The 24,130-nt window shown below is 44.6% G+C and overlaps 1 protein-coding gene across 4 annotated transcripts in view; it reads left to right on the forward strand.

The window, feature by feature from the left end:
• PCSK6 (proprotein convertase subtilisin/kexin type 6) overlaps positions 1 to 24,130 on the forward strand; it is a 99,225-nt gene that overhangs the window by 72,310 nt on the left and 2,785 nt on the right. For 3 of the 4 annotated variants that reach the window (XM_083713115.1, XM_083713116.1, XM_083713114.1), the window contains exons 14-20: positions 4,701 to 4,880; positions 9,619 to 9,721; positions 10,792 to 10,988; positions 11,611 to 11,698; positions 16,688 to 16,791; positions 20,463 to 20,592; positions 22,064 to 22,176. In XM_083713115.1, coding sequence (XP_083569241.1) covers positions 4,701 to 4,880; positions 9,619 to 9,721; positions 10,792 to 10,988; positions 11,611 to 11,698; positions 16,688 to 16,791; positions 20,463 to 20,592; positions 22,064 to 22,176 — 915 coding nt within the window. Of the gene's footprint in view, positions 1 to 4,700; positions 4,881 to 9,596; positions 9,722 to 10,791; positions 10,989 to 11,610; positions 11,699 to 16,687; positions 16,792 to 20,462; positions 20,593 to 22,063; positions 22,177 to 24,130 lie in introns of all 4 variants that reach the window. The other variant, XR_014558033.1, reaches the window with a different exon arrangement.

Raw genomic sequence — 24,130 nt, forward strand, 5'->3', positions numbered from 1 at the left:
TTGCGTGCTGTTTTTAGCTCTGGAGGGGGCTGTTCTGTAGGTTGCGTCATACGGTATAGATCTATATTTATTTCTCGCCGACTGAAGCTTTGCAGTGTTACAGAGAGATGACATATTAACAAGTGACGGTGTGTGTTTTTGTGCTTGGTACGCAGGCCTCTTCATTCCTTAGGAGTTGCTCCTTCTCCCTCTCCAAGATTTCTGGCCCCTAGTCTAACCCCCAACCCCCAACCCATCCTGCTCCAGGTTAGAGTCATGAATGGTGTTCAGAAACATTTCCCCCCTGTTAATACAAGAGGAGACAGTGTTCTCAGGAACTGGCTGCAGTTTGGGCAAAACAGCATGAAATACCTCTGATACAAATGCCATTAAAAGGCCTCAAGTTGACTTTTAAACACTGAACAACGCATGTCAGGAGTCTGTGCCTTTACAGCAGGGTGTAAAAGGCTGGCGTAAGGACAGGATTATTGTCCGTTTCTTTCCTTGGTGTGATTCTGGGTCTCCAAGCCTTGGCAGTGAATAAAGGGGCACAATTTCCTCTCCCCCCCATGTGATCTTTGCTATAATTTTTCATTGAGGCTCTCACAGTTGACATACCAGCTTTGGCTTAGCTTTGTCGAAGGGCTGAGAATATTCAGGGTATTTGGGTGTAGAAATAAATGGCAGTGCTGCAGAGGGGAATATTGCCACCCTGGACAAAGATGGGGGTCTTTGTCAACGTTTGGACACCAGGCACCATTTTGAATCAAGACGGCGGTCCAAAATGTGACTTCACCCATTTTTTTTGGCATAGATTCAGCTGCTTCTGGATATATCCTTGCCAAACTTTGCATGAGGGTTTTCAAAGTAGGGAGCAATGGTTTTCTTTGATGCTTGGGTGCTGGGCACCATTTTAAATCAAGATGGCAGACCAAAACACGACTTTGGCCTGATTCTTGACACAACAGTTCAAAATGCACAAATTATGCTATTCATTTTAAAAACACAATTTTTTTTTTGTTTATTCAAATTCCTGGGCTGCTCCTGGCACTCCCTGCCACTTGTAAATAAGTGGGAGAATTGTTATTATTATTGATCATTGCTTTATCACTCTCCTTCTAAACCACCATCTGAAGGCAATTTGCACATCATATAATTTTAAAAAGTTAAACACAGAAAAACAACAAACACATTTAAAACAAAACAGATGTGAAACTAAAAGACTAACATGGGGCAGAAGCTCCCTGTGATGTTCAAATGTGTTCCCCGCACGCTTTCCATGACATTTTGGGATTCCATAACATAAATTTGATGGATTGAAAGTCATGAGCATCTTGCACCCAACAGTGTTACATTTCTGCACTTGGTTTAAGCAAATCAGTGCAACGTAGTCTGTTTAATGCTGCACAGGCATTTTAAATGTGCCTGCCTTGCTGCTCTTCAATATTTACATTTTGTCGATCTGGAATGTGATGTTCCACCACCAAGAAGCACTCTGGAAGCAGGAGGACAGGTCTGGGCCAGGGCTGTAGCTCAGTGGTGGAGCATGCTTTGCACACCGGAAGGTTTAGTCTCCAGGATCCCTAGGGTGGGCTGGGAGAGCTCCCCGTTTCCTAGTCTGCATTGTTGCGCCGGCTGCAAAGAAGTGGGATTGCACCAGGGACACACAACACACATTCTCTTCCAGCCACCTGTGGCCCTTCCCCAAGCATCTACCAGCCAGACTTGGAATAGTCCCGGTCCAAGATCTTGGAGAATTGTTGCTGGCCAGTGTGGACCATACTGAGCTAGTTGGAACAATCGTTTTACCTTTGTGTAAGGTGGCTTTCTTTGGAAAAGTGACAGCCAATGGTGCGGATGTGAGCCCCTTAAAGGAAAGGAGGGATAAATGGCGTACCTGCAACTTAAGTTATGTTATGGGGATCATGCCTAAAGCCAAAATTGTGCATAGTCAAAATACATTGAGTGCAATGGTGGGTGGGATTGCCGAAGTCATTTTTTCCAGATGCCTGCCCTCTTTCCTCCTCCTTTTTAATTTTTTTTAATTATTCTGCCTGGCATGTCAACCTGAATGTGCGTAAGTTGCAGGCTTACTGTAAATAAATAAATAAATAAATAAATAAATAAATAAAGTGCTCGTTGTGGGTGCTGCTTATGATCGCTGCACCCACTGGGAATGAGTTACTGCAGCTTCTTTTCTGAACGCCTCCCAACATATATTAACCATGGGAAGCAGCAATAAATCCCTGAGAACAGATTCCTCCTCATGCCCTTCCTGGAGCTCTTTAGAGCAAATTTGTTCTGGGCTCAGGTGGATTACTTCTAATGCCCTTGATATTTGTTTTGTTTTTTATAAAACCCTCAAAGCCCACCCCATTCCTGAGCTTTCATTGGAAAGGCAACCCCCCTCCCCCCCATTTGCTTCTGTGATACCATTGCAGCACAATCCTAACCATGTCTACTCAGAAGTAAGTCGTATTGAATTCAGTGGGGCTTTCTCCCAGGTAAGTGGAGTTAGGATTGTGGACTTGAATCAGGCTGATTGATACGTTTTAGGTTTTTTTCTTTTAACAACAACAAAATATCATAATGCTTATGAAAATAATGAGCAAAAAACAAGAAATTGTGTGTGTTAGCAAATCTTTACCCCCCCCCCCTCCTGAGAATGATTTAGTTCTTCTGCTTCATACCAAATATTTAAATGCTTGAGTAGCCAGCCTTTTTGAGGACCATTTGTAAATCTTGGACAGCAGTTCAAGTTGCAATCTTTACACTGGAGAAGGGTGACCGCACAGGCTTACAAACTGTCTTCCAGGGAGTCCTGAAGTCACTCAAAACTTGTCTGGAATTCCTCCAATTAAAACAAAGCTTGCCAACCTTTGGGGGCACATTTGGAATTTTGAGAAAGCACTATGAGCACGTGTCACAAAATGGCTGCTGTGGGAGTGTGAGAACACAAAATCTGGTGGGCACACTAGTGCTCACAAGCACCACGTTGGAGATCCCTCAGTTAGAAGACCATCAAAAGCAGACCAGCAATTTTGATAGCTTTCGGGCCACTACTGATCTTCCTCAGCAATGTACATCTGCCAGGAAATGAATGATATTTATGCTGTGGTGGAAGCGTTGAAGAATATGATTCACCCTTCTGTAGTTTTAAGCACTAAAGGCCATTCAACTGTCTCATAACTGCCACCTCATTCTGAGGTATGTGTCAATGAGGTCTTAAAGAATGAAGGAGAAACTAAATTGTCAATCCTTGCATTCCCTTGTTATCTCAAAAAGTCACTTATGTGTACATTAGTTGCCTCATAACCAGTGTTGCTTGGGAAATATTGGAAACAAAAAAATCAGTGAAGTTTTGAAAGGTTCAGTCCGCCATCTTGGTTCAAAATGGCATCCAGGTGTATCCAAACATAGATGAAAACCTGCTTCTTGACCTCAGGAAGCATCATGCAATATTTGGTTAGAGTATCTTAAGATTCTTCAAATTGGTTCATTCCAAATGTTCATGGAATGAACCAAGAACTTTCCAAAACATATAGTAGACTTTTGTAATTTTCACACTTATTTTATTTGAATTGATGTTTCAACCACTTTATTTGAGCATTCAAACATTTCAAAAGAGTAACACATTTACCAAGATTTCATTAAGCACTCATTTCAAACGTAACTGCCAATTTCCTCTTCCACGTTCTCTTTTCAGAGTCATCAAGGATCAAATTCATTAAAACAGATCAACATCAGAATAGGATTAGTTCTAGCAAGACTTTTACACATCTCCCTTTTGGAGAGAATATTTACCTGAAATAGAGATCATTTTCACAAGAAATCACCCTTGAAATTAGGATGCAAAGCCGCCTTAATTTGCATAGGTGTTTTATCCATTTTAAGTAATTGTGTCCATTACAACCTTGTCAAATAATCCATTAGTAGGTGGTATCTGGGAGCATTTCCATCAGTTAAGGCAGATGACTGATTATTAACAGTTAATAGACTTAATGACCTGGATCATACATAACGCTAAGCATTGGTTCATTTAAGGCAGCCTTCCCCAACCTGGTGCCCTCCAGATGTTTTGGACTGTTAATTCCCATCATCCCTCACCATTGGCCATGCTGGCCTAGGATAATGGGAGTGTAATCCAAAACATCTGGAGGGCACCAGATTGGGAAAAGCTGTTTTTAAAAATTGTTTAAACCATGGTTTGTTTAACAAAGCATGAGTTAACCATGACTTGTCCCACAGACAATCAAACAAACTATGGTTTGTTCCTCTAAACTTGAGTTGTTTTCCAGCTGCTCTTGCCTCATGCTTATTTTAAAAGACATCTGAAGGCAGTCCTGTTTAGGGAAGTTTTTAATATTTAATGCTGTATTGTTTTTAACACTTGATTGGGAGCCGCCCAGAGTGGCTGGGGAAACTCAGCCAGATGGGCAGGGTATAAATTATTATTATTATTATTATTATTATTATTATTATTATCAGTGAAAACCTGGGTTGGGGCGGCCAAGCAAGCCATAGTTAAGGAACAGTGCTAGGTTCACACTTCAATGCCAAGTAAGGTAACAAGAAGCCGTGGCTTAAGATTGTGGTTTGTAGGGAGTAAACAAACCCCTGGACAGGGTCCAGACTATCATAAAAACCATAGTTTAATGCACTGTTGCTTAGTGTTAATGTGCAAACCAGGGCAATATTTATGAATGCTGAATCTTTTGCAGGAAAGTTAAAAGAATGGAGCCTCATTTTATATGGAACAGCTGAGAGCCCGTATTCCAATTCCAGCTCCCATCACTCCAGGTCAAGGATGCTGGAGATGCCATCTTCTGACATGGAAGCCTCAAAAGCGGCTTTCTTCCAAACTCAGATGGAGATACTGGAGGATGAAGAGGAATACACAGGTAAAGTGCCCAAATCCCATTTCTCTGTCTGTCCCTTCCTCCCTTCCCTGCTTCAAACTTCACTTCCTTATGCAAGCAACTGGAGCTGTCACTCCCCCCACCTTGGAAAAACTAGGAGATGGTTTGTAATCCAGTACACCAAGCCTTCTAATTGCCAAGTCCACCACAAGCACTATGAACAGAGATGGTGCTCCATTGACTTCCAAAAAATTTGACCCTATCCCAAACTAGTACATTGTTTTGTCCATTTCCTTTGGTGTTCAGCAAGTACAGTGGTACCTCGCAAGACGAATGCCTCGCAAGACGAAAAACGCGCAAGACGAAAGGGTTTTTCGTTTTTTGCGTTGCTTCACAAGACGATTTTCCCTATGGGCTTGCTTCGCAAGACGAAAACGTTTTGCGAGTTTGCTTCCTTTTTCTTAAAGCCGTTAATACCCAGCGAATCCGCGCTCCGCAAGACGAAAAAATCGCAAGACGACACAACTTGCGGAACAAATTAATTTCATCTTGCGAGGCACCACTGTACAAGAATCCGTTCAGATTCCTGAGAACGTTGGGATTTGGTTTCCATGTTTCTAATTCCAAACTGGTTAATCCCAAATGCATGATGCAGCCCCTACTAGCATATAGGAAATTAAAACCACATTGCAACAGCAAGTTTCCAAGCCTTTTGAGGTTATACAGATAAACTTCCGACAGGTATGGACAATGCCTGTTAAATTTCAGAATGGAATTTGATTTGATTTATTGTATTTCTATTCCTCTTTCCATTTGAATGAATTCCAGAAAAGCTTACAAACAATAACAATAACATCATAGAACATCACAAAGGCAGCATCAATAATATAAAATAATTGACGACCATCGATAAAACAATTGCTGTCTATGAAGCACTGTTAACAAAGCAGCAACTAAAAATAAGCTGAGCGTCACAATTACAGCAAAAGTCATAATATATGATTAACAAATCAATGTGGCGTTCTACAAAACAGTATTAACAACATTAACAGATTAGCAACTGAAAAGATAAGCCCTGCTAAGTTTATGCACACACTCCCCACACCCCCATGACTCATTATTCAGTTCATTAAAGTACACATGAAATACATACATATAAAGTGGGGATGCAGAAAGACCACATCACCAGTCCTTCCCCTTTTTCATGACCAGGGCATGGCAAATCTCTCAATTTCATTTTCTCGGTTTTTCAGTGTTATGCTCAGTTCTCCACATCAGCTTGCTTTTTCTTTTTTAATTATTATTCCCTCATGAAATTTCATCAGTATCGTGTTGCTAATTTATCCTAATATACACAGATCTGTATGCAGTTTGGTGTAATATGCTCAGTTTTGCAAAGCAATTTCTCCTCCTCGTAGAAAGCATTTTTGTATGTTATTTTCATGCCTTTTTGCAAACTGTAGCCTATACCTTTTTGTGCACATTTCTTCGCTAGAGGACTGCATAGCAAAATCCAGAGAAAGTGTGAATCTCGAAGGATGGCTGCGTTTAAGTTCCTGTATTTACTTTGTAATGTATGAATTATGGTGGTTTGTCTTTAAATGTGAACTGAATCAAATTTATCCCATATCCCTTCCGGTGATTGACAGAAACCAAAACAGAATGTTTTGGAAAACAATACAAATGGCAGAATGAGAACCACATTACAAATGTACTTAATTTGACTATCTCCTACAGAGCCCAAAATTAACAGAGGGGATCTGGCTGTGCAGTTTAGGATTTCTGATTTGTATCTCTTTGTGGGGTGAGCTCATGCACCACCCTGCGAATTATGAGGATATAACATCACGCAGCAAAGCACTATCATATGATATGGTAACTCCACACTGCATGTCAGGGTGCACTACTAAGAAGGACTGAAGTGTGCCTTGGAAAGTGAGGGATATTTTATTCATGTACTTCTTCCATTTCTTTCCTGCCCCTCCTGAAGGAGCCCAGGGCAGCAATACATCTGCTACTCCATGCTCTTCAGCATAGAGAGGCGCCATGCAGTTGATGCCTACTATCTCTGCCAGTATATTGGCAGTGCCATCATCTCAAAGACGGAGTAAAAATGCAGTGGGATTCCAAAATGCACCACTGAGCTGTAGCTGACCCATGCTTCAGGGGGGATGACTCAGAGGCTTCAAGAAAAGCAGAGTTTCGCATCAGTGTCATGATGGACCAGGTGATGGAATAGGAGTAGCCAATGTGGTTGGCTTCCAGATGTTGCTGGACTGTAACTCCCATCATCCCTGACCATGGGCCATGCTGGCTGGGGCTAATGAGAGTTGTAACCCAACAATATCTGGAGGGCATCACATTGACTACCCCATGTTATAGTTAGTAACTTTCCTGTAGTTTTGCTTGATCTTTAGAACCCTCCCCAGGAAAGGTGGCTTAACTGCTTTCCTCTCAATCTTCAGAAAACCAGAAATGCCTGTCCTGTTTCAGAGAGGTCCCATGCATCCATGATCCCTCTCCTTTCTTTGCAAATATGTGGGCAGCAACCTCATCCTAAGTGAGAGGTATAAAGATGTGCAGCAGCTGACACAGCCTTGCTCAACACAGCAGGGTTGAGGATCTTGTGGCCTTCCAGCTGTTTCTGGGCTACAGCTCCCATCATCCTTGATCCCTGGCCATTCTGGCTGGAGCCAATGGGAGCTGAAGTACAGCAGCACCCAGAGGACCACTGGTTCCCTGTCCCAGAACTACAGCATTACAGGTGTGAAGCACTGCCGTTGCCCAGAAACCATTGCCTTGATTGTCCAGGAGTACAGAACGCCCAGGAGGCAGTATTAACTTCTGTGTTGGTATGAGGAGCTACTGGAACTGCTGTGTAGTTGCAGACAGGGCCATTGCTGCTGGTTCCACTTTTGTGTCTCTATGCCTATCTTTCTATATACATAAAAATGTAAGGCTGTCATCACGCAGCCCCTGTTGGAGGATTTGTAGTGGTGCATCACAAATGGGGGGGTGGCAGAGGAGCTGTGAGGAGATATAGGTTAGGTGAGATGTAATGGGAGAGGGGTGGGGTGGAGTTTGGTGGAATTGGTAAGCAACACAAGCAAGGGTGGCAATCCCTAGTAAATTTAGAAGCATCTTTAAGGCTGAACTGTGTCTCCAGTTTTAATCTGAGGGGGGAAACGCAACCACCCAACATCCCGGATGCCAAAAGTTTCAGAAATGCACATGCCTTTTTAATGGCCACCTCCTTGAGACAATTACGCTGACAAGCTGTATTGCCAGGGCAAGGTTCAATTGGCCTGGTAGCTCCACTTTAGGCCTTGTAACTCTAAGCCCCATAAAGAAATGAGCAAGAAATGTGAGTTGCTGCTGCTGCTGCTGCTGCTGGCTTGGCTGATATCCTGTATACTAATATTATGGCTGCGAGATAAATGTTAGGTTCTGTTTGACTCTTGGTTTATACAGCCTCTTCCTGTGAGCCGAGAATTCAGGAGTAGGTGAATGGGTTTCTTTGGACAGAGCCCACTCCTCCTGTTAAAAACCGGCCGCAGATGCAGCTTTGTTGTCCTTCCAAGCTCTGCCCACCCCTCCCCAGTGCTATTAAATTATTCACACAAAATTTATTGTGGCGTTTGGAGTCTTTTTCCAGGTGGTCTCATAAACGTTGGCGAAACCCTCAAAAATGTAGAATCCTACACAGCTGCATAGCTCAGCTCAGCTTTGAAACCTGTCCCAGTATTGGACCTCTGTGTTTTGTGGGACATGCAAGTCCTTCTGCTCATTTATGTCATTTTGGGCGGCGCTTGCCATAATACCCTTGACTCTTTTTGCTGGCAATATCTGGATTCTAGAAGTAAACAAAACCCAGCTTTAGGGTACTTATGCCTTTGAGTGTATATATCAATACCAATGAAATCTGGACCCCAAGCAAGACATTTTCACAATTCAGGGATGGATTCCAGCCAGACCAAAGCATTTGCACAGGGACCGTGAAGGGTGTGGCCTGGAGACAGTCCTGGGACTTAGCTATACAGCTGCAAATAAAATGTTTCCATGCTTTTGCAGCGTTGGGGGGCACCTGGCCCCTACCCCCAAAATATTGGGGGGTCCAAAGGGCTTGGCCCCCAGGAGCTGGTGGCCCTTCCTCCGTGTTGTTGCCTTTCAGCTAGATCTACTATTTTCTGTGCATAGACATGGGCAAATGTTTTGGAGCGGTCTGTATCTTCTTTCAGAGTGACTTAAGTTGTGTTTTCCACGAGGTTTCATTGTTTGCAACAGAACTTGAACGCCATTCTCCTGAAACTGAAGCACCTTCTATTTTCAGCGTCCGTAAATGCTTAGCTTTAGGAGCATACAGTGGATAAAAAGATCCCCTTTCATGCTGATTGAGCAGCTTTAGGATTTCAGAGATAGGGACCCTGCTACAGAAACAGTAATGACACCCCCCGACCACTAAACCACTGATCATGGTGCAGTCTGAAGCAGAGCACCTAAAGGAGAGCTAAGCCATGGACCCCTGTGCCAGGCATACACTAACTGAAAGAGCCTTGCTGGGTTTTGGCTCTTGGTATGATTATGGTAAACCTTTGGGGTTGGGGAAGGAGGGAAAATGGGTGCAAAGTATTCCCAGCATTTTTGGGTTGGTTGTTGTTGTTGTTTTAATCCTACTGGTATGTGGTACACTTGATAGAATGTACACCGGATGCAATTTTGTGGGTTGAACTAGGAGGAGTTTTATATCTCTTCTTTCAGCAGAACTGTCTGTCTCTCTAAGGTCCGTGCCATACGGAATGTGGCGACAAAGGATGCGACGGCCCCAACGCTGACCAGTGCCTGAACTGTTTCCATTTCAGCCTCGGGAGCCTTAAAACTGGCAGGTAAAGTGGACAGAAGTCTTATCGCACATGTTAGCTTTCTGAAGGAGCAGGTGTGGTGGTTTAGTGGTGGGAGAGCTAGGTACAAAATTCCCACTCAGCCATGGGTGAGTGGCCGTTCATTGTCTCTCAGCCTAACCTACCTCACCGGGTTGTTGTGTGAAGCTGAAATAGGGAGGGGGAGAAACCAGTACACCATCTCAAGCTCCTTAGGGGCAGGGCAACTAGGATATAAATGTAAAAAACAGTAATATTCCCATTATATCTATCTTTTCTAAAGTTAAGTTGTATTGATTTTTTAATGGAGTTAACTTTCAAGCATGCTGAGGTTTGCAGCCTCATAATTCTTCCAGTTTATGATTGACATAATATATATGAAACAGGGGTTCCAACAGTGAGGTGAGGAACAGGTGAGGATGCGAGCTGCAGGCCTGGGTGGGTGCTTGTCTCCACCACTCCTCCTCTTCTGTGGCCCCTTCTGTATATTATTGATATAATAATAATATTTTATTGTTTATACCCCACCCATCTGGCTGGGTTTCCCCAGCCACCCTGGGCTGCTCCCAACAGAATATTAAAAACATGATAAAACATCAAACATTAAAAGCTTCCCTGAACAGCCTTCAGATGTCTTCTAAAAGTCAGAAAGTTGTTTATTTCCTTGACATCTGATGGGAGGGCGTTCCACAGGGCGGGCACCACTACTGAGAAGGCCCTCTGCCTGGTTCCCTGTAACTTCCCTTCCCGCAGTGAGGGAACCGCCAGAAGACCCTCGGAGCTGGACTTCAGTGTTCAGGCTTCAGTTTGTGGCCCCCCAGAAGGTTTCCTAAAGGGAATGTGGCCCTTGGGCTGAAAAAGCTTCCCTGCCCTTGCTATAAAGCAATAGGACCCAATTGGCTTGATCCAGCAGTCTCTTCTTATGTCTCCAGAAGCCACATGTTTGCAAAGAGAACCATGTGACATTTAGATGGCAGGAAAGAACTGCGTTGCTCACAGTGGAGACGGGACCATAACAACTATGCTGGTTGTGCTGGAGCCCCTCACTTTCCTTGTGTTTCTCTCCCTCCCCCCAGGAAGTGTGTAAATTCCTGCCCCCCTGGTTACTTTGGGGACACTTCGCAGCGGAAATGCCGCAGATGCTACAGGGGCTGTGAAGCGTGCCTGGGCAGAAGCCAGAACTCGTGCACAGCCTGCAAACGTGGCTTCTATCACCACCAAGAGACAAATACGTGTGTGATGCTGTGTCCAGCTGGGTTTTACTCTGATGAGGGTAAGGAAAGGAAATGCTTCTCAGCTAAGGGCTGATAACCAATTGAAGGTTTTTGTTTTGATTTTACCCAGTATAATTGTCTCTGTGTTAATTGATTTCAAGTTGTGCATACTGTCAAACCCTCATTGTAGCTTCCCATCTGTAAGGAAAAATATTGAAGGGTAAGCGCACCTACAATTTGATAAACAGATACCAACCCCCTTTGTTAGAAAGGAAAGCTTTAGAAGTATTTTCTATTTCATTCTCTCTCACAGTGACATGGTATAACCAAAACAGTCTCAACAAGTTCATAATTATGAACTGTTCATAATTTGCAGCACCAGTTGTTAACATTTGTCCTTGCCCATTAAAAATATACAAGCTTTTAATTATTATGCTGTTTTAATTATTCAAAACAATGAGGTCTAGAAACTTACTAATTTAAAGTTGAAACTGATAAGTTTTGTGAGTTATTCTTTTGTCATAAAAACTAAGAATTAGTTTCCCACTTGGTCTAAAAACAATTATACTCTTAGTATTAGATTACTGTGAATTTGACAAATAAATTGCAAGAATCTGAAGCTTATAAACTGTAATATCTGCAACTGATCATCTTTCTGATTCCCCCTCTTCCCCAATAAAGGTCAGAGACGTTGTCAGAAATGTCATCAGAATTGTAAGAAATGCGTTGGCGAGATGGACAAATGCACTGTCTGCAAAGATGGATTCAGGTAAATTGCTAATGGGGGGAAATTGTGCTAGGCTTTCAGAATTTCTTCTGAAGAAACTAACATTGGACTCAGATGCCTCCTTCAGACCTAAGTCAGGCTGTGTGTGTTGCGTACTGTATGAGTTATTATTCCAAGCAAGCTGTGTTTACTTAATGTGACTGATCTTGATCTGTACACTTCTAATGAAGGCGTGTCTAATATACCTTACTGAGCATGAAGATTCACCCTATAGTTTTTGCTCTGTGCTGAAACTGTCTGCTTAAGAGAACAGAGGGCTCACTCTGACTTCTGATGGTCCCACCACTTTCCTCCAGGGAAACCCACTCTTTAGCGCTGAATCAGAGCAAATGTCAGTTGGGTTTTCCGCAGACTGACGTTTGCTCCGATTCAGTGCTAAAGAGCAGGTTTTCCTGGGGAAAGCAGCAGGGTGAATGGAAAACCACCCGGCTCCGTTCTTTCTAAGCATGAGACAAGCAGAAGCGAGCACAAGTCCTGAATGAGGATCTTTCAGAAATGATTTGAGAAACTTTCCTTGATTAGCCTTGGCTAACTGATTGAGCTGCAAAAATTTTTACACCCCCGCCCCCCAAATCCACCATGTTGCTACAATATAAATAGCATGATCCCATAACATATTTTATTTTGTTAAAGGTGATGTAGGGGAAGTCTAGCAATCAGCTGTGCAACCTTGGATTAAACCAGTGTTTCCCAAACTTGGGTTGCCATCTGTATTTGGACTACAACTCCCATCATCCCTAGCTAGCAAGACCAGTGGGCAGGGGTGATAGGAATTGTAGTCCCAAAACCGCTGGAGACCCAGGTTTGGGAATCACTGGTTTAAACCTAAGTGCTATTGGGAAGCGGGGCATCTAGTTTGAGGCTTTTTAGTTTAGAGAAAAGGTGAGTAAGATGATACTGTATAATATTATGTATGATGTGGAGAAAGTAGAAAAGAGAAAAGTCTTCCTCAAAATACTAGGACTCACTGGGGACTGCCAATAAAACTGAATATTGGAAGATCCAGGACAAAGAAGTTGTCAGCTGCAGCAAATAAATAAGAGCTATAGATTCATGGCTAACTACAACAAGTTAAGACGTTGATCCAATGAGTGACACAGACACCCCGCCTTGTACCTTCATTTTGAAGAGTGGGCAGGCGTAGAACTTAGCACAGAAAGCGGCCCAGTCCAAGGACTGGGCAAGCAGACAGACACTCCTTTGAGTGGGTTGGGCTTATCCTTGTCTCTGTGTCCTTGGAGTTGGCTCTCAGGTATCTCCTCCTCTGAAGGAGGCCCCTCACGGACAGGAGGAGGTGCCAAGGGTGGCTTCTCAGTAGGATGCATTTGACTAGGGCTGTCCAGCCCCGCAGGAGAAAAACACTCCTCTGCCAATTTGCTTGGACCTTCCCCTAGTCCCAACTCTCCTTTCCCCAGACTACTGGCCTCTTCTCCAGACTCAGGCACGTCTTGGAGTCCCGATTCCACCCTCCCCATTCTGCCAGGACCCCTCCCCAGGGTTATCCTGAACCCCTCCTCCTAGACAACTTCACAGGACTCAGGGCAATACCTCCCTCAAAACGGAATCTCTATTGAAAGATTAGTTTCTTTATAATCCCCATTTGGTTTTCTTCTCCCTTGCCTTCTCCAGTAATAAAGTTCCATCTAGCCTTCATGAGGAAAATGATACATGGCGACTCGGAGTGGATTTAGGAAGATGGGTCCCACTGATAGGTTTCCCCCCGGGAAAGAAGCGGAACTTAAAATGTCAAACACCAGAAGCTTTATCTGAACAATTTGTTCAAGCGGGAGCCCCAAGGCCACCTCAGGCAGCTGCACGTCTGTGTTGCTTCACTGCAGAGCCCAAGGCCTCCTTGCCTGATTCATTTATAGGGCAGTAATTGGTCTGAAGTGACTGCTTCAATAACAGCACTTTGGCTAAAGTGGAAAATTGCAAGTTGCCTCCAAAGATTATCTACTTCCTAGGAAAGGGGGAAAAGTATCTTTTTATTGTCCGCTAACTTCCTTAAGCTGCTCCCCCAAAATCATGGCTTGTCACCTTGAAGAGCATTTTGCCAGCAACGTTTCTGTCTCTGCTTATTACAAAAAGAAAAATCTTCCAGGGTGAAACCAAGAGATGCTTACAGGGATGGTTCAGCTGTAAATCAGGCTCACCGAGGAAGTGCAGATGGACTTGAAGAATCTGTCTCCATATCTCTATAAGTAATGATGGCCTGGTCTTGAACTTGATCATTCTGTAGAGTTTGGGCCTTTTTGCCTCAAAAACATCACTTTATTTTTAAATGGCAGGCTGGTGTGATGAAAAATTTCGACCAGGTGTGGGGTACTTTTTGGCCCTTCAATGGTTGCTGAACTACAGCTCCCAGCAGCCCCAGCAAGCATGGACAGTGGACAGAGATGATGGGAGTTGTGGTTTTGCAATATCTAGAGAGCCAAACGTTTCCCACACCTGGCTTAGACCAAGGACGATAGCTCTTCATGTGGTGGATATTGTGTGAGACTGGAGACAGACGGGATCTGGGTTCAAATCCCCACTGAGCTGTATGTGTGACCACCAAGAGTGGGACTAATTAGTATAACCCCACTTCCGCTTCATGCATTGACAGAAAGTGTGTGGCATTCATATAACTCAGTACTATCTACACCAGGCATAGGCAAACTTGGCCCTCCAGATGTGTTGGGACTACAATTCCCATCATCCGTTCTGTTAGCTAGGGATGATGGGAGTTGTAGTCCCAAAACATCTGGAGGGCCGAGTTTGCCTATGCCTGGTTTACACTGACTGGCAATGGTTCTCAAGGGAGGGAGTTTTGTCCCAGCTCTACCCAGAGATGCCCAGGATTGAACTCTGGACCTTCTGCATGCAAACCAAATGTTCTACTACTGAATTGCAGTGTTTGCCTTGGAGTATCTTTCAGGGATACCTGACTCCTAGCTTGTGCCATTGGAGCATGTTAAAGTGTTGAGACAACTACACAGCCTTGATGAGATCATAGCTGCTAAAAGTAATCAAGAAGGGGGCGTTTCTCACGCAATTCATCATCTGCACAAATATATGAGTGCATGGCTAGGCGCAGGAGTCTTAATAAGTATTGGTCAGTGAGCTTGTGCTGGTCAGGCTGATGGGAGTTGGTCCAAAACATCTGGAGGCCACCAAGTTGGCGAAGGCTGGTATACGGACTGTGGCACCTGGCAAAAGTGCAAGCAGCACTGCAGAAATGGTTGCATGCTACACAGCGGCATAGAGAAAATTAGCAGGCCTTTGCACGTGATGAAGGACCAACCTACATATATCACAATGAGGAGCAAACATTTGCAATTTTCACTCCTGTTTCGGTTTTGGTTGGAATTCTCCGACATCTGTATGGCTAACGCATCATGTAGCTCAGCTCTTAGCCAACCAAACACTGCCAAAGAACATGCGCTTCTAACAGTAGGACACATACATTGGTTCAGGAGCAATTTTCCATCACCCCAGGATTGTTCATGACTTCATCTGTGTAGAAATGATCACATTTTGTGGGGAGAGGGTAAGTGAGACTGAGTCCGCTGGCCATGCCCCAAGCAGCACTACTGGATCTTCATATGCTGCAGATATATAAGCAGAGCTTGTTACTCGGTTTGGGTAGATGTTGCAGGATGGACCTTTTGGCCGTGATCCTATTCTGTTTCCTTGCCTCCATTTCTCCATTGGTGATTGCATGAACAATTCTATAGCTTTCCTTTATCTGTACTCAGTGGCTTTGCCAAAGGAACAGTTGACCTCAGATGGATGTTAGTAGCTCCACTAATGAATGGTTGGATGAAATTCCATGGTCTGCTAGGTTAGATGACCTTGGATAGTTTAAAAGTTATTCAAGGGACCTTTCTAACATTTCAGCCCCAATCACATCAAGGAACAGCAACCTCTTACGTAAGAAAGGGTCACTGCTAGAGAAATTACAAAAAGGCAGCCAAAAGCTAGGAACCATTTATTACTAAAGTTTCTGTGGGTTGTTCATGATGAAGATCTTCAGGCTTGACTGCCCAGATACGGATATGAAAAAACATTGCCCATTCCTCTAAGTTTGAAAGCTTTTTTTTTTTTTAAGGCAGTAGTTCCTCTGCTCCCCAAAAAGGAAATTAATTTCTGTTGTGCTGCTAGCTCTGTTTCAGCTGCCTCTAAAGACACTGTCAGCAGTGCTCTTCAGAACAGCCAGCTGGCCATTTTTGTGCCCACCCACCCCCCACCCATAATTGCACTTTAAAAAATAAAATCTTTATTGCTTTGAGTTGGGTAGGTTGAGCTGGGCAGAAGAGGCAATATTGCAATAACAGGTAGAGAGCTGTCCAGAGACCCGAACCTTAATAGGATAGAAGTTGTACCGGTTCCTGCAGAAAAAAGCAATTGTCGCCTGCCAGAGGCAGTGTGCCTTTGAATACCAGTTCCTGAGTATTAAAGCTGGGGAGAGTTGCTGTTGCACTCGGGTCCTGCTTGTGGGCTTCCCATAGGCATCTGATTGGCCTCGATGAGAACAGGATGCAGGGAGTGTGTGCATATTTCTAGGCTTCAGTGCTAGTGTGGACCCTACTGGACCCTTTGGTCTTTATCTGGGACCCCCCTCTAGGTGCACCCTTTAAGGGACAGGGCCTTTTCTGTGGTGACCCTGCTTGTGGAATGCTCTCCCCAATGAGGTCTGCCTGTTACCATCATTAGCATCCTTTCAGCGCAGGTAAAAACTTCTCTCTTCTCCCAGACATTTGACCGCTTTACAGTGATTTTGCTGTCTATTATTGTACATTTTGCTGCTGTTTTATTGAGCTGTTTTATGTGTTATTATCGTATGGCCTTCGTTGCAATGCATTGTCTTTTATTTTACATTGTGTTTTGCACTCTTAAAATTTTGTAACCCTCCTTGGGCACTCCTAACGTGCCAGTCAACCATGAGATTGAAATGACATTGATGATGACCTCCACTGCTTTCCTCCATAGCCTTGTAGACAATAGCTGCGTTACAGGATGCAGGCCGGGCATGTACCTGATCAAGGAGCCAGTACGATGTGAGGGATGCCAGTCAAACTGCCGGACATGCGTGGGTATGTTGTGTGAAGTAGTTACAAGAGGCAGGTAGTACGTGGGAAACATCAGCTTGTTGATCTGAATTGTTGCAAGCTTTGCATGTCCTTCACTGCAGAGAAGAACAAAGCCAGCCTGCAGGAGTTGCAGAAATGAAAGCTACTGGGTGTGTGGCTCCACCAACAAAGGAGTATTGTCCTGGTTGGTCCTTGGCTTCTTCTCTTCTTGGGCCAATTCACATATGATCCCAAACCATGGTTTGGTTTTACCGTAAGCCAGCCTATAGGCCCATGCTTTTTTTGACTCCCTGGGTCATGGGCAACCAGTTCCTTGGCTTCCATTTCTTGTTTGGAGTGCAGGCACAAACCATAGCTGATGAAATGTAATGGCAAATGTATGGTTTGCTATGGACCAGGAAGCTAGCTAGGGCTGATGGGAGTTGTAGTACAAAACATTTGAAGGGCACCAAGTTGAGGGGAGGCTGCTCTAGTGCATATGTAGGAAGGAGCTGTCCCTAATACATTGGGCCAGTTGGAACACGTCAAGCTGTCACTCAGAATTTTTTGTGCTGGCTGGGGTTGTAGACCACAACATCCAGAGAGGACCAGAGAGGTTGTGGGAGGCTGTTTTAGACTGAAAAGCCAATGGGGTTTCTAAACGAGAAAATAGGTGTCTGCCTGTGGAGCATTGAGCTCTGTATCTGTTTTAAGTCAAGTCTGCCTTCAGATTCTTATTTCTAAGGATTGTATCCAGCTAAGATCTACTCAAAGTAGATTAACTGAAAATAATGAACCTAAGTTAATCATGTCCATTAATTTCAATGTATCTACTCTTGAGTAAAGCTAGGATTGGGTACAACCCCAAAGAGTCCTAGGCCCTCTTCACACACCTTCTAGTTTGCCAGCTCGCAAGGAAAAACAGCCAACTCTTCATGTTTAAACCATAGAAAATTTCCACAGTCCAACTGGATTTCGCTCTGCCAGGGCCAGCATCACATGTGGGCATGGCTGGGCAGAGGAGCCACTGACAAGAGCCCCCTGCACCTGTTGCAGTGTGAATGTAGACTCACTGGGGAACAAGGGGGAGGGTTGTGCTGCCCGAGGGCCCACCAGAACCTACTCTCTGTTGTGCAGTTTGTAAATCAAAAGGTGCGTTCAATGTAACATTACTTGAACAAAGCTAAAAAAGTTAATTTATATTTTACTAATGACATGAGTGCCTGAGACAGACAGCCTCCTTTCTACTCCATCACATATTCTGGATGTGTTTCAAGAAGACTTTAAAATATATATATGTGATTGGAGTATTGTTGTTTGTATTCCTTCTGCTTTAAAGATAGAAGTCTTACCTTTCATGGGACTCAAAGGGAGCCATATGAAAAGCCTGTAAGAAGCACAGCACAAGCGAGCTTTTTGAGTACATAAAAGTGTCAGTGCTTCAAAATCTGTACGTTTGCATGGGAAGCTTGTGTGGTGTCCCACTGAGAATTTGCTTCGGTTTCCAGCTTGTTCTGCCCCAGACCAGTAATAATTCAAGAGCAAATGCACTTTTAAAAAAACAAAGAAAATCTACAAAACTCAGAGTGAACACAAAGCATGTGCTGAAATCCTTTTTTTTTCCTATTGGAAGCTGGGCAATCTCCCCTTTCCAGAGCGTATGGCCACGATCCAAAGAGCTACTTTATGTATGCCCAAGGGCTTGCGTGAACTTAAAGCAAATTGTCACGCGTTTGAACAGCAGAATTCTGAGCCGTATCACAATTGTTGAGTTTCAGGTGCAAATTTGTGGAGCACTGGGTGCACCCTGCTGCTCAGGTTCCCTGTTCCAGCCTTCCCCTCCAAATGTTTTTGACTACAACTCCCATCAGCTCCAGACAACACTGTCAAATGGTCAGTGATATTGAGAGTTGTAGTTTTGTGCCCCCCAGAAAGGACGTGTCAGCATTTCATGCTGGGATGCCACCACCACAGACCATAAACCTCCTTTGTCCGATCCCAGATTGCCAACCGCATACATGCCAGCTTTGAGAGAGCACAAAGCTAAACTTCACTGGTAGGTTCATATACACTCTTTTTATGGCCTGAGCGGCTTTGCTACCCGAGTCCTACAATTTGGAGTCCCCCAAGTCATTTGTTCCTTGCCAGAAACATTTTGTCTTTGCAGCTGCCCCTTTAATGGCCTGGTCTGTAGCCAAATCGCAATTGAGAGAGACTTGTGCTTTTTCCACGAAATGTACTCGGAACGAGTCAGTCTGTCCCTGCCTGTAAAATGCTTTCTCCTGCAGTGCCACCAGCCACATGTTGTAATCAAGCCTCTTCAACTTATATGTCCCAAATGGCTGTTGGTCTCCAGACAGAATGCTCAAGTGCAATTCTCAAAATTTGTGAAGTTCAAGGATTTGTGGTTCTTTACAAGGTGCAGTTGATTCAGTCTGCATGTCTTTATAATTAACCTTCTGCTTTCTTCCTCCCCACCCCCCTTTGTGAGTGTGGGGAACAGTTTGTAAACAGCAGGTGGTTATAAAGCTCTCTCTGTGTTAGAGAGCCAGTGTGGTGTAGTGACTACAGTGAAGGAGCAGGAATGGAGAGACCCAATTTCAAGCCCTCATTCAGCCATGAAACTCTCAGTGAGCTTCCTTCAGCCATCTCTCAGCCTAACCTACCTCACAAGGTTGTTGTGAGGATAAAATGAAAGGTGGGAAGAACCATGTGTGCGCCATCCTGAGCTCTTTAGGAAAAGAATGAGAGGTTCGATGAAATAAGACTGGAATAACACACAGCCTGAACTTGTGTGGTAAACTGAAGGTGGCTATTGACCATGATGCAGTTAGGCTGTTGCTCTATCCTTCTCTCTCTCTATTGATAAGCTCAGCATTAGCAGTTAAAGAGTGACAGACAGCTTAGGAGTGGAATTGCCAAGTGGACGGTACTCCCTTAAATTCTGAAAGAGCAGGTAGGTTTCTATGACCCAGAAGCTTGGCACCTTGAGTGCTTCAAGATGTTTGCAGATTAATCGCCTGCTCGTGTTCAAACTAAGCTCTACAAGGGCTAGAAACATCCTTTTCTTAAAGAACAAATCTGAGGAATGCAAATTTCTGCTTGCATGAAATGGCAAAAGACACCCTAACAGTAGCTAGCTGGTATGTAAGCTGTAGATTTTTTGCATTAGGGTGTCCTTGGAGAGATGAAGCTTCTCTGGCTCATGTTTATCTTCCTGCTGGAAGGAAACCAAGGCAGATTCCTCCTGCTGTCTTGTTAATGTCACATTATTATTTTTTTTAAAGCAAACAAACCTCACAATGATAGCAGCTTGTACTTCCATTGTATTGTAATCTCACAGAAATTCATATGAATTCCTCCTCTGTTTACGTTTACTCTTTTCAAAAGACCCCGAGCACTTTGCCTTGGATGATAGTCCTTGGCCACCAGCATGAATCACACCAGATTCTCCATTCTTCTAAGCCATAGAAAATCAAAAGTGATTCATTCACACTGGTATCCAAGAACTGTCGTCCTGTTGCACATTAACAAAGGCAAAATGATGAGAATCTTAAGCGCTCTAGCAACTCATTTCTTCACCCTTAGGAGTAGAGCAGCAAGCAGATTCCACGCCTCCATTATCCCCCAGTTTGCACCCGGTACAGTCAATTGTCTTACCAAACTGGTGTGCTTGTTTTTCCCATGCTCCTTAGGGCCGGGCCGAGAGGAATGCATCCAGTGTGCCAGGAACTCGCACCTGCACGAGTGGAGGTGCGTCCCAACATGCGGCGAAGGCTTTTACCCCGAGGAGTTGCGCGGGCTCCCCCACAAGGTCTGCAGAAGGTAGGAGAGCAAGCAGTTTTGGCAACCCGGTTCTGACGATGAACGTTGGAAGGTTCGGGACAGATAAAAACGCTACTTCAGACTGTGCACTCCCACAGGCGGCTGTAATGGCTATCAACTTGGTTGGCTTTAAAAGAGGATTGGACAAATGGATAGAGGACAAAGGCTATCAGTGGCTCCTAGCCATGATGGCTTTGCTCTGCCTCCATGGTTGTTGGAGGCAGTAATGCTTCTGAGTACCATTTGCCGGAAACAGGAGGAAGGGAAAGTACTCTTGTGCTTGGGTCCTGCTTTCAGGTTTCCCACGGGCATTTGGTTGGCCACTGTGAGAGAGGTGGGCCATTGGCCTGATCCAGCAGATTCCACTTATGTCCTTGTATCCTTTTGTGAAAGTAGCATGGGAGCAAGCATTAGCCCTCGCCAAGCACTCTGCTTTGACATAATACAAAGAAGGATCTCTCTTCTTGACTCAAAGCAGCTCTGTTGTGGTCAGATTTAAGGAGGAGATAATTGTCAGAATCAAATTTATTCCTCTTAGTCTACCACATGTATACCAAGTTGATATTGTCCTCTTTTAACCTCCTGCAACATCTCTTTCCACAACAAGGAAAGAACTGAGAGGTGAATTCCTATTGAATGGCATTTAGCCAAGACCCCTCACACACCTCCCCTTCTCTCCAGGAACCAGGCTCAGATACTGAGCATATGTTAGACATAAAGGGTCACAAGTTCAAACCCCCATATCTCCAGAAAGGTGTCTTAGCTCCCTCCCAGACCATGACAATGGAGGCTCTTACTTGAGAGTAAGGAAGAGAGATATCTATTGAAGCAGAGGAGACTTACAAGCTCAGCAACAGGTAGTCATGGCAGCCATGGCCCTCAGGCATAGAATTGTAGAGGTGGGAGGGATTATGAGGGTCATATATTCCAACCCCCTGCCATGCAGGAATCCTTTGCTCAACGTGGGGCTCAAACCCATGACACCGTGTTTTAAGAGTCTCGAGCTTTACTGACTGAGCTGTACTAGGAAAGACGCGACTAGCCAAGCTAGAAGCAGTGGTCCATGGTTAAGGAGTCCCGAGATCAGGGTAAGGAGTTCTGGACTACACAGGAACAACAGAACTGTCCTGGTGGGTTGGCATGGCTCTTGTGCTGGATACAATGCAGGGACAGCAACTGTCTGGATGGGAGACCTCAAATTCTCTGTATAGGAAGAGAGTTTTGGTAGGGCTGTGGGATAAGCTAGTGGTCAGATATGTCTACTCTCCTTCCATCTGTGCCAAGGATGGGAAACATCTGCATGTTGGCTGGACTCCAGCTTCCTCAGTCCCAGCCAACATGGTCAGTGGTTGGGGATGATGGGAGTTGTAGTCCCTCAAAACCTGGAGGGCTGTGGGCTCCATGCCTTAGTTTGGATTATGGGCACGCAACTAGCTACTAGAAAGACTTGCCTTTTTCATCTCTTCCTCAGATGTGAAGATAACTGTTCAAGTTGTGACAGCTCGGGAAGAAAATGTCTCCGGTGTAAAGAAGGCTTTAGCTTGCTTAGTGGCTCATGCATTGCTAGCGACAGATGCCACAATGGTATGTATTCGCATGGACGTCTATTAAAGATGGGCAGATCTAAACCATACATTTAAACCACATCCAATGCACATTTGAAGCACATGACTTCCTCCAAATAATCCTAGAAGCGTTTTTGGTTAAAAAGTGTGTGCTGGGAATTGTATTGCTGTGAGGGGGAAACGAGACTTCCCAGGATCCCTTGGGGCTAAGTCACATGCCCTTTAAATGTTTGGTGTGGCTCTGCCCAAGTACCCTCATAGTCAGGCAATATAACACACACCTGACTAGCCACTGATAAGGCTGCATCCACACCATGCATTTAAAGCACATGCCTTCCCCCAAAGTACTGTAGTTTACTGTAGTGGGGAGTAAACTGTAGTTTACTCCCCACAGAGCGACAATTCCCAGCACCACTAACCAACTACAGTTCCCAGGGTTCTTTGGGGTAGATCATGTGCTTTAAATTATACTGTTAATACAGCCTCTGTCCCCCTTTGCTTGGTTCCATCACAGCAGTTGAAAGATGATGCAGCTGGGGAGCAAAGGGGGGAAAAACCCCGTGCAGCTCAAATGGAACTAGATTTTAGTATCAAATTGGAGGGCATCTAGGGAAGAAATGTGATGGGACTTTAGGAACTAACATTTCGATTGCATCATTACTAGTTCTGCATACCTACATTCCCTAGAATCTCATCCTTGTCTTCGGCCAGATGTTGCGCATTCTTCACTCCCTTCTTGCATCAGGAACTTGCGGCAATTTTAATTACTTTTGAGGTTGAGATTTCATATTTATGGAATATATAATGAACTTTACTGAAATTTAACTTTGGGGCAGCATGCAGTAGAGAAGAATCAGTGACCTGAAAACATGCAGGTAAGGTAAGAAAGAAAAAAAAAAATCTGTAATTTCTCCTGGCACAGAATTTGCATGGAGCTGTTTTAAGAATCGACTGCTGAAGGATGGGAGAAATTGGCATATTCTAAGTCTATACATGATGCTGCTGAAAAACGTTTTTATATCTCTTTCTTAAATTCAGCCTGTCTGTCATTGCAGCCTTTGTCAGCTGTTTCAATATCAGGAGATATCCCTAAAAAGGGACAGACTGACCAAGCTTTCCTTACCCACCTCAGGGTTCATCCACACTTCCTGTTTGTTCCGCTGCTTTCCCCCAGGGAAAGCCACTATTTACTGCTGAATTTGATGTCACTCACCTTTTCTGTGGAGTTACATTTGTTCCAGTTCCAGCGGCAAAGCCTGGGCTTCCTCTGGGAAATTGGCGGGGCAAACTGGACAACTGCTGGACCCATGCTCTCTAGGCAGGGGGCAAGGGGAAGTGTGGAGGCCTGCAAGGGAACCTCTGGCTTTGGCTCTGTGGCAGCACAATAAAATGAGCTTGTGGGGGAAGGGTTGCAGCTCAGTGGAAGAGCACCTGTTTTATATGCAGAAGGTCCCAGGTTCGATCCTTGGCATCTCTAGGTAGGGCTGGGGGTGCCCCCTGCCACAAACCCTGGACAACTGCTGCCAGTCAGCCGAGACCATATAACACCGGTCCTGAAAGACCTACATCGGCTCCCAGTACGTTTCTGAGCACAATTCAAAGTGTTGGTGTTGACCTTTAAAGCCCTAAACCAGGGGTCAGCAAACTTTTTCAGCAGGGGGCCGGTCCAGTGTCCCTCAGACGTTGTGGGGGGCCAGACTATATTTGGGGGAGGGATGAACAAATTCCTGTGCCTCACAAATAACCCAGAGATGCATTTTAAATAAAAGGACACATTCTACTCATGTAAAAACGTGCTGATTCCCGGACTGTCCGCAGGCCAGATTTAGAAGGTGATTGGGCCGGATCCGGCCCCCGGGCCTTAGTTTGCCTACCCATGCCCTAAACGGCCTCGGCTCAGTATTCCTGAAGGAGCATCTCCATCCCCATCGTTCAGCCCGGACACTGAGGTTCAGCTCCGAGGGCCTTCTGGC

This window comes from Podarcis gaigeae (assembly GCF_964106915.1).
Source record: "Podarcis gaigeae genome assembly, chromosome: 14".
Lineage (NCBI taxonomy): Eukaryota > Metazoa > Chordata > Lepidosauria > Squamata > Lacertidae > Podarcis > Podarcis gaigeae.